Source organism: Macadamia integrifolia, chromosome 11 (assembly GCF_013358625.1).
Source record: "Macadamia integrifolia cultivar HAES 741 chromosome 11, SCU_Mint_v3, whole genome shotgun sequence".
In the NCBI taxonomy this organism is placed as follows: Eukaryota; Viridiplantae; Streptophyta; class Magnoliopsida; order Proteales; family Proteaceae; genus Macadamia; species Macadamia integrifolia.
Window position 1 is genome coordinate 18,456,256 of NC_056567.1, and position 12,679 is coordinate 18,468,934.

General features: G+C 37.6%; 1 protein-coding gene across 1 annotated transcript in view; it reads right to left on the reverse strand.

Annotated features, from left to right (window-relative positions):
* Positions 1 to 7,089, reverse strand: part of LOC122093807 (chromatin assembly factor 1 subunit FAS1) — an 18,759-nt gene extending 11,670 nt beyond the window's left edge. The window contains exons 1-4 of the mRNA XM_042664296.1: positions 6,306 to 7,089; positions 6,107 to 6,206; positions 2,445 to 2,592; positions 2,236 to 2,359 (exon numbers count right to left, since the gene is read on the reverse strand). Of these exons, the coding sequence (XP_042520230.1) occupies positions 2,236 to 2,359; positions 2,445 to 2,592; positions 6,107 to 6,206; positions 6,306 to 6,773 (840 nt within the window). The 5' untranslated portion in view covers positions 6,774 to 7,089. The remainder of the gene's footprint in view (positions 1 to 2,235; positions 2,360 to 2,444; positions 2,593 to 6,106; positions 6,207 to 6,305) is intronic.
* Between the last annotated feature and the right edge of the window lie 5,590 nt (positions 7,090 to 12,679).

The window sequence follows — 12,679 nt, forward strand, 5'->3', positions numbered from 1 at the left end:
AAAAAAAAAAAAAAAAAAAAAAAAAGAGAGAAGCTAGAAAACAATTCCAGTATTAAGAATGCCGTCAAGCCTAGGAATACAGAAATAAGGAAGGAGAAATCACCTGCGATTCTTACTCAATACCAATACCAACACGACGAGGTCCGATTTCATTTACTTATCATATAAAATTGTTTACAGCCCTATATATAAACTATACATCCCAAAAACGAGTATTCATTTTGACCTTAAAAAGAAATCCTAGAACAACTAGGGAACTCTCTTCAACAATATAGATTTATATAAGAGTATAATTAAAAAAAAAAAAAGTAACGCAAAACTCTGTGAAGCCTATCCAGACCAACCATTGGGATACCTTGCATTATAGATCATATACTTCTTTTTACTTATTTACTTCTCTGAGTTTCTTTCGGGGTTAGGTTTGTATTTAAAAAGTTGATCTCTAAAAATAGAAATTTTGCCGAGTCATGGACTAACTTAGTTATTAAAACATTGAAGCAGGAAAAGTAACAACTGGTTCTTGTTACTTCTTTTATTTCTTTTGAGTCCATAAATTGTCATTCAAAATTCCAGTTTCAACTAGGTTCCAGTTTGATACATCATATGAGATTGATTCTTGAGCTAATTTAGAGAGAAATCCCTCCTATTGCGTCAGGTGGGTGGAGCTAACTGTTAGAGAAAGAGAGAGAGAGAGGTTCCAATAACTGAATAACATGTGTGGACAAGGAACAACAAACTGAATAACATGTGTACCCCAAGAAACAACTACAAATCTAATCCTTCACCCAATTAACTCAAGGAATTCAAGCTTCAGGTTTCGCTCGTGGACTGCAAACTTTTGCAGTAGGATCTGTAGTTGTGCACTAGTCTTCCATGTAACAAGGACTCAGAGACAGGCCATGTTTCCCACACGAATACCTCTGTCAAACACTGCACCTGCTATGAAAACCATATAGGCTTACAGTGTCTGCCATGGTCATGAACACAAGTTTGCCAACATGGACTTGAAAAATGAACTTCCTTTTCAGGATGTGGACAACCACCTTATCACCGATGACAAATACCCTTCAATGATAAGATGAGTCCAGGTTTGTAAAGAAAAAATTAGAAGTCATTGAATAATAGCTTTGACTTTGGTAGTATTAGTATCTTTTACATTGACTAGAGTCGATTGTAAATAAGATCATGTTCACATTTTAGTGGTATACTGGATGTAAATAGGTAACTTAAAGTGCAATTGAAATTTTTTCTGGTCAATCTTGAACTTCCACATCCTGATTTCTAAAATTGGAAAGGTATCGTGAATGGTTCTGTTTCTGGAGTGACTTAAGTGACTTAGGTAGTAGATTTGGCCCATAACATGCAGGAGTTTTTGGATTGTAAGAATCCACCCTGCATCACCTTTCAACTATTTTGCACAATAAATCTTAAGTTGCCCTTATTCTTTACTTCCAAAGCCCAACTACTCTAGCCATTGGAAAGTACATTCTTCTCTTGCTTCTTCCCAATGAAATCAATAATTGATTATTCATTAAAAAACCAGCTCTCTATAAGATTCTTTTGTGACTTGAGTCTTTTAGACATTTTCCCTTCATTTCAAATCCACATTTCACTATGTATTCTTCCTACTCTTCAAAAGTTGTGCATTTAAAATTTGTAGAGTTCATATTCTGCACAAAATTGGTTGTTCTGCCTGCAATGAGATCTTGCTTGGGGAAAATATATCTGAACTACCCAGGTACAATTATTTTGCACCTAGTGCAAAATCATTACATGCCCATACTTGAGCGAGATAAACAGTAAACCAATAAAGCTTGTTGGAAGCCGTAAAACAGAGTACAGGATACTGATATTCACTCCACCCAATTCCAACTTCCTGATCTATAGATCGAGATCGTGAATCCTAATACTTAATTTTATTCACAAGTTTGGGAGGTCTAAGCTCACAAAGTAAATATGCCACATCCACTAAAGTTTTATGCATAATACCTATAGCTAATTTATTCAGTTCTCTGTTCCTTCTTGTGATAATGACGAATATTAGATCCTTAATTACATGAGCAGCTAATAGCAGTGATTCTCCCAAATTGGGAATTCAACCACAGTGAATGAAGAACGAGCATGGTGAGTGTAGGTTGTGCACAGGTATGATGAATGATGCAAGTGCTGCCCATACAGAAAAGAAAAATAGATCGCTAAAAACAGATCCATAAGGAGCAAAATTTTAGCACTTACACTTTGCAATTTCTCCTTCTGAACTTCACGCTCCATTCTTTTCTTCTCCTTCTTAACTTCTCGCTTATTTCTCTCCAGCCCCTTGATTAGCTCTCTCTCTTTTAGTTTAGCTTCCTTTTCAGCCCTACAATAGCGAATAAAAATATGTTAACAAGATCTTTCCACCAAAGACCATACATCCAACCTTCAGAGCCAGTACAATCACATACATGTCAGCAGCATTCTTCTGCACCATGTTTTCCACTAACAAGCGAATTTCTGCCTCATTTAATACTTTATCAAGCCTTTCCGATGCTTTCATCAAATCAGTTCTATAGTTCTGGCAGCTTTCTGACACTTGTAATGCCAATTTCATTGCTGAAAAATGTTTCATATATTAGTGCCCATTATCCACTTTTTTTTTAGTAACAATATCAGAACTTAAAAATAGAGACATGTATCACAATGGGAGACACCATTTTCCCTGTGTCATACATATGACAAATCAGATTAATCAGATAAAACCAAGTGTGACACGCAAATAGAAATTTCATGATTCATGACCCACTAATCCTTGTTATTTATGATCCTCGCCATCCACCATCCAAAATATAGATTTCCATCGCTTTAGACAACTCCATATTTCTTTTGGAAGTCTTAAGAAGATATATTTTTACAGGTAAGACGTTCAGGGTATGCTGTAGAACAAAACTTAATGATGCCACAGAATGGCAGATGGTTCCCCTACCACTCCCATGCACAAACATACTTGTAAAACAAAAGTAGGGAGAACAACCTCCTGTTCGGTAAAACTTTAAAATTCTTCCAACAATAAAAGGAAAAGGATAATTTCATATCTGCATGCAAACTTAAAATAGTACAAGCCACAATGTCAGAGGCACAGGAAACACAATTTAGAGTTCCTGGGCCTCAGAGATTCAAAGAATAGAATTTACAATTAGTTTATGGCAACACATCTTTTAAGAAACAATCCTTTTTTCCATTTAAGATAATTGAAAGTTGTCCATTGTCTTTAATACAGTTTAAAGTGTGCGGCATATTTGTGGTGACTAGACCATAATTAATTCTATGAAGAATCTTACTCACAGATGGTCTAGAGACTAAAATCCAATGCTGTCTTTCAAAAACCTTAGAATAGTCAATGCTAAGAATATTAAAATCAAACAGAAGACAGTCAATAGAAAAATCAAACCTATATCCATTAAGCGAGCTCCTATACTGAAAAATTGGATTAAGGATTTGTCACTAATTTTATTAACTTGTCAATGCCAATCTTTTCCAAAATAATTTCATCATGGGTGATGCAGATAAATCAAGTAAATGAGCTTATTTTGTTAGAAGTCAGCCTTGGATTGGGTTATATATGTGTTGGACTTTAGTTCAGTGGGTTTTCTTTTTAATGGGCCACTTTAATGGGGTTATAATGTAGTAGAGGCTAGGCATTCAGGATTATTTAAGTTGTCTTTATTTCTTTATTATAATTGTTATTAAGTGTTTTAATTAAGCTGGATTAGGAGCCAATAAATCCAGTCCTGTTTTGAGTCAGTTTCTTTTATTGTTTTAGTTTCCTAATTAGTTTATGTTACCTAATTAGTTAAGGATTGGGTTAGGCCTTTTTTTTTTAGTATTTCAAGTCTGGTTTTGAGTTTTATATATAAGTTTGTAAAGGGGTTCAGCATTGTACACGAATCTTGATTAATGAAAAGCTTTGTCTTTGCTGCTCCCCTCCATTGATGAAGATCCTTGTGAAGTCTGGGTGTTTCCCTTATTGCTATCTCCTTCCTCCTCTACTTTCCTCTCCATTATCAAGCAAGTACTGCTCTGAATTTTCTACAATTCCCAATCTGTTCAGGAATTCATATGCAAAACTTTTTAGATAAGAGAATCAAGCCATTAAATTGCCCTTCATCTTTTGATAGGTTATTCTGACTCTAAAGGAAGAACTCGATCCAAGTTTCTCAGATCAGACCTGCTTATCTGAAAATGATTGTGTTCTCCCTATTCTACCCTTATCTCCCAACTATTGTTATGTGCATCTTAATTCTGAGTCGATTTATGAATTTATTAATCTATTACTGCTGAGATTTATAGTATATGTTAAGAATTGATTGGGCTTCATATTCCTTTTATCTGAATTTCAATCTGATATGCGAAATTACTGATATACCCCTATCCTAGTCCTACTAGGATTAACTTTTGATCTATTTCAGAATTTCAGCAAGTGATCTATACCTTTGTTTACTGAACTCGATTAGAGTTTGGTGGTCATCTGACCATCTGATTTGCTTCTATTAATTATTCTCTTAATCTGGATTTTGATTCTCTGAGAAAAGATCCTATTTTGGTAATGTTTAGATCATTCAAATACAGATCTACATTAATAGGCCTTAAGTAAACAGACAAACTGTTTAACTCCTCTTCTATGGAAACTATCATCTTTCATTCAGCCATCCACATGTAGTTCTGATTTTTTTAGGGGGGGACGGGGGGTAAAGTGAGTTGTTGTCTAGCTATCACTAGAGCTTGTAAAGGAAAGAGATACAGCATTGCAATGCAAACACCCAGAGAAGGAACTTGGAACTGCTTTAATATGCAACTGGGCCATATTTAATTAATTACACCTTCAAGTGTGGTTCAAAGGCAAACGCACTCTAGCTGCATTAAAATCAGTTTTGCATACAGAGTATCAGCCATACAAGCATCTCTGTCTACTATGCCCAGAAAAACATCTTCCATCAGCTTTGGGAGAAGAAAATTATGGCATTGGGACATTCATGCCTTCCCTTCACAAGGTGGCTAGGTCTTTGAAGAAATATTTGTCAGTATCCGCTGCTATTCCTGATAGGACTTTATCCACACCAATGGGTGCCTGGTGTCATGGGATGGCTATGGCATGGTATGGTGAGGGTATCAATACAAAATCAAACAGTTTATCGAAACTTAACCAGGCCGTTTACATTGAAACCATGAAACAGTTTTATAAATGGTTTTGTTTTGGTTTCAAAATTAAGACCGTTTAGTTAAATTCGGTGATAAGCTATTAAGTAAATCATTTAAAATTGATTAATATTACAATTTAGGTACTAATTAATGAGCTATCCTATGGCTGGGAGGACCTAGGCACGCATCCCCATGTCACCCTAGTCGTGGGATGACTCCCTAGTCCCTGGGCTCCATGGAGAGGATCTTTTTCTTGCCAAATTAACTAGTTTTGACTTCCTTGTTTTAAATTTAGTTAAATGGTTTAAATCCATTTGCTTTGTAATTCTTTTTCTATCTAGTAGATCTAGGAAATTTTCCCCCCTCCTTTTTTTTGCCTTTTTTTTTTTGGTAAACAGTTTGTTGATGACTTGATGCCGTGGGATTGAATTATTAAAAGAAAGTAGAAAAATCAAAATATAAAGTCTTTCGACCCTTTTTCTTTTTTTCTTTTAATACTTAAGAAAAAATAGTTTTGTCGCTCACCAAACAAACAGAATTATTCAAAAAATAGGACCGAATTTTGCTGTGCTTGGGTCCCTTTTAAGCCAGAAGGTGTGCTGCCTTTTCAAGAGTAACATTATAAATGCGCTAATATCATGTCAGGGTGTCTCCATGGAGAGAGATCTGAATAATGGGCTTTGTATAAATTATAGTTCATCACCTCCCAAACATGATAATTGAAAGACTTTATACACAACTGAGATAAGAAGATTAAGGAGATAAAAAGGCATCTGTACATAACTATCATATGCACCCCACAGCAGTCAAGAGAGAACAAAAATGGAACAGCAGAAAATGGTTCATGTATTGCAAACTTGACTATTTGACCAAAAAACAGAGTAAACAATTAAACCAGTGGAATATACTCGAGAGAAATATACTCAATTACCTGAAACAGCAGTCACCCTCTCATGAATTTTCTTCCGACAAGTACGCCTAATACTAAGAACTCCACGCTGGATTTTCGGTATTAACTTTAGATCTCTCGTCTGGGCCATTAAAAAAAAAAAAAAACAAGCGAGCTCACAAACATGATAGATCAACAAATCCATTAATAAAAAAAAAAAAAAAAAAAGTGGGGGAATTACCTCCCAACACCAAAGGCATGTTTCAGAGTTATCCTCCAATACATCGGCATCGGCGTTGGCAATCCCATACATTAATCTCTGCCCAACAGAAAGCACCGTACTTCGCACATACGCCAAAGTAATACCCTCTCTGATCTTAAGCTTCTCATAAATCTCGTCCACCAGTATAGAGAATGGAAGATGGCTTTCTTCAAGAAAACAAGCAATCATGGAAATACTTGAACAGCCACCACCACTACTCTCATTAAAAAAACACACTTTTTGGCCTGAAATCTCCCTGAAATACTGAAACAAACTATTTAGCTCTTGTTGTAACTCATGAATCCTGGATTCTCTATCGTCTTGGCTCACATACTCTAGGGCTGAAAGCCTCTTTCGCTTCAGAGATTTCTTCACATTCTTATCTTTCGTTTCTAAATCACTCGACCGGTGAACAGACAATCCATCGACGACCATGTTCTTAACCATTGAAGACAGAGCAACCCAAACAAAAAATGAAGATTTCCACTTGGAGAAGTATCGCAAGAAAGACACAAAAATTCAAACCCAAAAAGCCATCGGCCCAGAAAATCAAAGGAGCATGATCTAGTCAAAAGATCAACCAAATCTAGATTTTCAAGGGTTTTGAGTGTGAAAATAAATCAAAATCGTATTTTGCTCAAAACACAACAAAAATCCCCCCTGGCAAATCCACGAAATATATCAGGTGAAACTCAGATTCGTAGCGTTACCTCGAAACAAACCCATACACTTCCACGTTCCACCGCGACGTTCCGAGCTTTCTATATTTCATTTCCACTTTTTTCCTTATTTTATTTATATTTCCGATCACAGATGATCATCTAATCGTTAAATTTCGATTATCTTGTGGTCCCATCCAACGGCTGATGGAGGGGAACTGAACTGAAACTTGTTAATAGATAATCGAACTTTACATTTGGAATTTCCCGCCAACTGCAATTCTTTTGCCTCCAAGTGGCGGAGCGTTTTTACGACTTTAATCCGACTAATAGAAAAATCATTTATTATGTGCATTTCCAAGGAGGGGAAAGCAAAAATTGAATTATATAACTCTAAGACTAAGGGCCCGTTTGGTATCGTTCTAAAAAAACGTTTCTGGAGTTTTTTCGTTCTATTGGAACGAAAAAACGGAATCTTCTGTTTGGTGCACTTATGGTCCGTTTCTGTTTTTTGTTACAAGTGACAAAAAAAAAAAAAAAAAATTTCCCGATAAAAATCTGAAATTTTAAAACACCATTTTTTCGTTTAAAAACTGCGTTTTGACACAGAAACTGAAATTTTCGTTTTTGAAACGAAACAGCGTTTCTGGAACAGAAACGATACCAAACAGGCCCTAAGGGCAAATTGTTCCATGGCCAATCGTAAAATTTAGAATGTTATCACCAAATTATGCACCTCGTTAGAGTCGCAAAGTACCCCAATCATGGTCCTTTGCAAGCTTCAAACTTTCGAAAACATTGCCAAAGTGCTTCAAAACTTGTTATGTTGTTGCATCAGAAAACTGATCAGTGATCCGTGGCTGATGTCTCTATCATGTATAGGTAGATCTGGTCAAGAGAGGCCCAGAGCGAACTCTAGGGGGAACTCTTCACCGCTCAAGTCATACTCCTTTGCAACAGTAATGAAGAGGGGTGAGAAGAGAACAATACAGTACAAAATAGTGAAGTGATCGTACATTGGGGCCCCTTCTCTATTTATAATGTCGAGTAGGGTAGAGTTTTATTCAAAGGTGGTTACTTGCCCCCCAAAGGCAACAAGCAAATCGTCTTAGAGTTCTTCCCTAACAGATTTCCTTATTTAGGCATAGAGAGTCCTTCCTAAGTGGGACACCATGTTATGAGAGATTGGGTTAGAGTGAGACTCAACCACAAAAGGAATGCTTGATCTTTGGGAATTCCACGATATGAGGGGATTCCCTTCCCTTGTGGGTTGTCCTAATCATCGACAACTGTTTCCATGCCACGTGTTAATTGCCTATTGGCGGGCTATTTTTCGGTATATCACTTGTCATAACAAATTAACAACAATTAAAAGTATGTTCCCCTAAAAAATAATGCCTGATGTTGTGTTTTTTCAAAATTAGTAATTGCTTTACTAATCATAATAGGAAAATCCTTTGACATAAGAGGAGGAATGCACTTTTTTTTTCTTTGTAGAAAGAGTGTCTATTAATAGAAACTACGAATTACACTCCTAATTTCTATAAACATTTACAGAAAGTAGGGATCGGAATTAGGCCAAACTATCCTATCCGTAATAGATAGAGCCCTCCGGAACACACTTGATAATCTCAGTCAAAATATTGGGATAATAAATAACAAGTGAGGATGAAAAAGTATATGGATAAGGGTGCCGGAGACCCAACTACTTTTTTTTTTGTATGAATAAATAATTCATTACCAAAGGAGGAAGAATATACAAATGGGAAGAGAGAGGGGGAAAGGCTTAAGCTAACAAGGAAAAACCAACCCCGGGCAGAAAAAATAGCACTATCAAAAGCAATACAAATCTAAAAACCAAAAAAGGAAACAACCGCCAAAACCATCAAATGGAAAAAGGGGGGGGGGGAAGCCAGCTCCAGCAGGTGGGTTGGATGAGATCAACCTGAAGATTCCAAGAGGTAATGATTGTTGTTTTATGGTTGTCCTTGTTGGCAACTCGGGCACGTGGCAATGATGATGTGGTCAGTTTAGGTGATGTGGATGAAAATGATGACATGACAATGTCTAGTATCACCGATGAGATAACAGAACTACTTGGTATGCATGGAATGGTTTGATACATCCTTAGTATGTGGTGCGAGTTTTTGGGTCAAAACTGGTAAAATTTGCCTATTTACGATCGGGGGTATTTTCAGTAATGAAAATGATATTTTTGGAAGATCGTTTCTTCATAAAAAATATAGATTGTAATTTATCTAGTCCAGTGCATCTGCTTTTGTCGCATTCCGATACCATATGAAGAAGTTACGGCATTTGTAGTAGTCGAGGGTAGTTTCGGCATTGAAGATGATTTTTTTAAAATGAAGTGTTCTCCATGTAACAATACGACAAAAATCCAATCTTTCCAACGGTTCTGATTTCATTGCGTTTCGATTCCGTATGAGAAAGATACATCATTAGAAATGTATAAGGGAATTTTTGTCTTTTTACATGGATGAGTCAGATGATTAAGTCTTTTGGAAAGTCGTAGAGCGTCCATTTACGGTTCTAACGCACTTCATTTCATCTCAATCGGATATTGTATGAAAAAGTTATAATTGTTTCCGTAAAGCCGGTTCGAAAATCCAAACCGAAAATCCATCAGTTGCTCTCGGTGTTGGGTGGATTTTTTGGAATTTATTTTTGAAATTCGAAGGGTTTTTATGTAATTTAAAGATTTTGAAGGTCTGAGTTGCAGGGGGTCTTTAAGCACTGAAATATATAGAGGCAGGGGCTTGATTGTAATAAAGAGGAGTAAAGGGAAGTGAAATGGATGGTCCAGATTCGACCACGTAGGCTTGATGCCCATCCAAAGGCTGCTAAGATTTTGCACTGACATGGACGAGATAGATGCTTACGCGTAGGATTTGATTGGTTAGGTGCATAATCCTTGATGCACTGGTGCTACACCTTATCAAGATATGTTGTGGTGTTTCGCACGTGCATAGAAGGTATAAAAAGGATTCTGATCTTAAGGATCTCATGAGATCTGATTAAATCCATCATGAAAGATTCGGATCCAATGGTCGATAAACCTTTCACTTTTCTGAGTGGGAGACAAGCTCCCTTAAAATCTGGAAAAGCAACCAATCAAAGATCGACAACAAAAAGTGCCAGCTCATCATGACGTCATCAGTTGACTATCTTATTCGAATCTTGTGGTTGAGATTTACTATTCGTTATTTTAATCAGACGGTCTAGATTAAGAGATTCTCCTTGATGAGATCTACGGCCAGATTTGCGCCCCTGTTGTGTGTGCCACCGGTGTAGCCTACATCACTCCTACGAAGATTCTATTTCAGACTATCTCATTGCTCCAACTTCAAATAGTCATATCTCCCTCATTTTAACTCGGATTTGGGTGAACCAAGTTGCAGCTTCTTTGTTTTTTCAAGCCCTACACCATGGAAGCAAGAAAAATGAGTTTTGAGTAAATAAAGGCTATGGTTTTGGTAAGAGAAGCTTCCCCCTCTTTGTTGGTCCTTGAATGAACATGAATACTTGATGATAAATGTTCTTAGGCCATTAAAGGAGATAAAAGAGGTGGTTGCGGTGTGCTAATGATATATTAACTCAAAGCCAAGGAGAAAGAGAAGAAAGCAAGGATGTATTTGCTTTGAAGAGCAATAAGCCAAGGAGAGAGAAGGTGTAAGCACCAAACTTGTCAGTACAAGTTTCTAGTCATCCCAGGCAATCGGTTGTGAGATTCTCTAACCTTTGATTTACATTATATGCATGTATGTATGTTAGGGTTAGTTTTGGATGAACGTATACATGCTAGGTTAGTTGTGGATGAACTGTAAGCATGCTAGCTAGTTGTGGATGTATATGCTAGGCAGAGCTTGACTGTAGGGCATTGATATAAGCCCAATTTAATTGTATTCTTTATTGAGTGCTTAGTGGGTGCTAAGCATTCGGAGTGGGTGCTACACATTGTATTGGCACTGCGAGTACCATCTCAGCTTCAGCTTGAGAAAATTGGGTGTGGGTGCTCCCAACTGTAGGTGCAGTCAAAAGTAGTGTATTGAGTTGGTACGAAGCCTTTACAGGCACTACTCCGGGGATGTAGGAAAATTGCCGAACCTCGTAAAAATCCTGTGTTGTGGGTGCTTGTTGTTTGCATTTTATATTGAAGTGCGTGGAATGTGGAATGGGTATGCACACTTGGAAGTGCCTATGAGAGGTTGAAGGTGCATACGACTGTATGCAAACAGGGACAAGTATATCAGGTTTTTCTTGGCCAGATATCGGACAGGTATTTGGGGATCGGAATTGGACTCACTGATTCACCCCCCTCTCAGTGACTGCCGGGTTACAACAATGATGTGAGAGTTTTTGGGGAGTTAGGGACAGGGTGGAAGAGAAGGCCATACAAGGTTTGGGCTTTGGAAGTGACATCACAGGGGATAGCTTTCCAAATCTTGTCTGGATAGTAGGATTTGGAGGTCCATCTACGAATGTTATGTTCCATCCAAAGGTGGTTTATGGTAGCACATAAAACCAATTTTCCAATGGAGTCACATATGGAAGGGCCCAAGAATGTCATGTCCGCCCAAATTCACTCTCTGTCGAAGGGGAGAATAGGCCTTCTGGTCGGCCAATAGAAGGAGAGGATAGTCTTCCAGATTAGGGAGGAGAAGGGGCAGGAGAAGAATAGGTGGTTAATGTCCTCAATCCCGGAGGGACAGAGGCAGCAGGAAGGATTGGGTTGGAAGGTAGCTAGACAAGCAATATCATACTGTGAAGCTATGGCGAGGAATATGACCCTTAAACTAGATCAGCTTATACCATGGAACCACTGGGGAAGGATCACGAACATAGGACCAAGTAGATACAGAGGAGAAAATCCCATTAGAAGAGGGGGTCCAACTACATTTGTCATCCCTTCCTTTATAACCCAGGGGGAGAGGGGGGAGGGAGGACCAAAGATCAAGAAGAGGGGGGAGGAGGGAGGGGACCATCCAGTGGGGGAAAGAATGGAGGAGACCAAGGCATTAGAGGGGAGACCAGATGAGTAGATAGTTCTGGGGGTTATCTGATGGGATAAGATACCAAAGAGATGCTAGGGATATTTCCATAGGGAGGTGGCCTGCTATTTTTCTATCAAATAGGAAATGGTAGCAAGGGCAATGGGACAGTGTTTAAGAATTTTCCTCCAAATCAAAGACACATCTTGCATAGAAGGAGCCGTCCAGAGAGAGTTGGATTTGAGCAGGTGTTTGAGATTTAAAATGTAACCGCAAGCGTACGGATCAGTGTAGCTACGGGTCGAACACAGGGAGAGCAGCCACTTTATTTTTTATTTCTTTTAATAATGCGAAAGTGAACTGATTAATGGTTGTGATCTAATTCTAATTACCGTCCTAAACATATGTATCTAAAATAACGTCCTAACCATTCGTCATCTAAGAATTTAAAGACGCAAGCCACGCAATTAAATTAAATAAATAAATAACTGAAAATAAACAACCCACGCAATTAAAATAAATAAATAAATAAATAAAGGAAAAAAAATACTAAAATAAAAATAAAGTAAAAGAAAGGGGATAAAGCTAGAGAGAGACTCACAAGTAGGTTTCTCTACTTAGCCCGAGAGATGCATCATAATATGAGCTTCCCTACTTGACCAGAGAGTCACTCTTACAAGGGTTA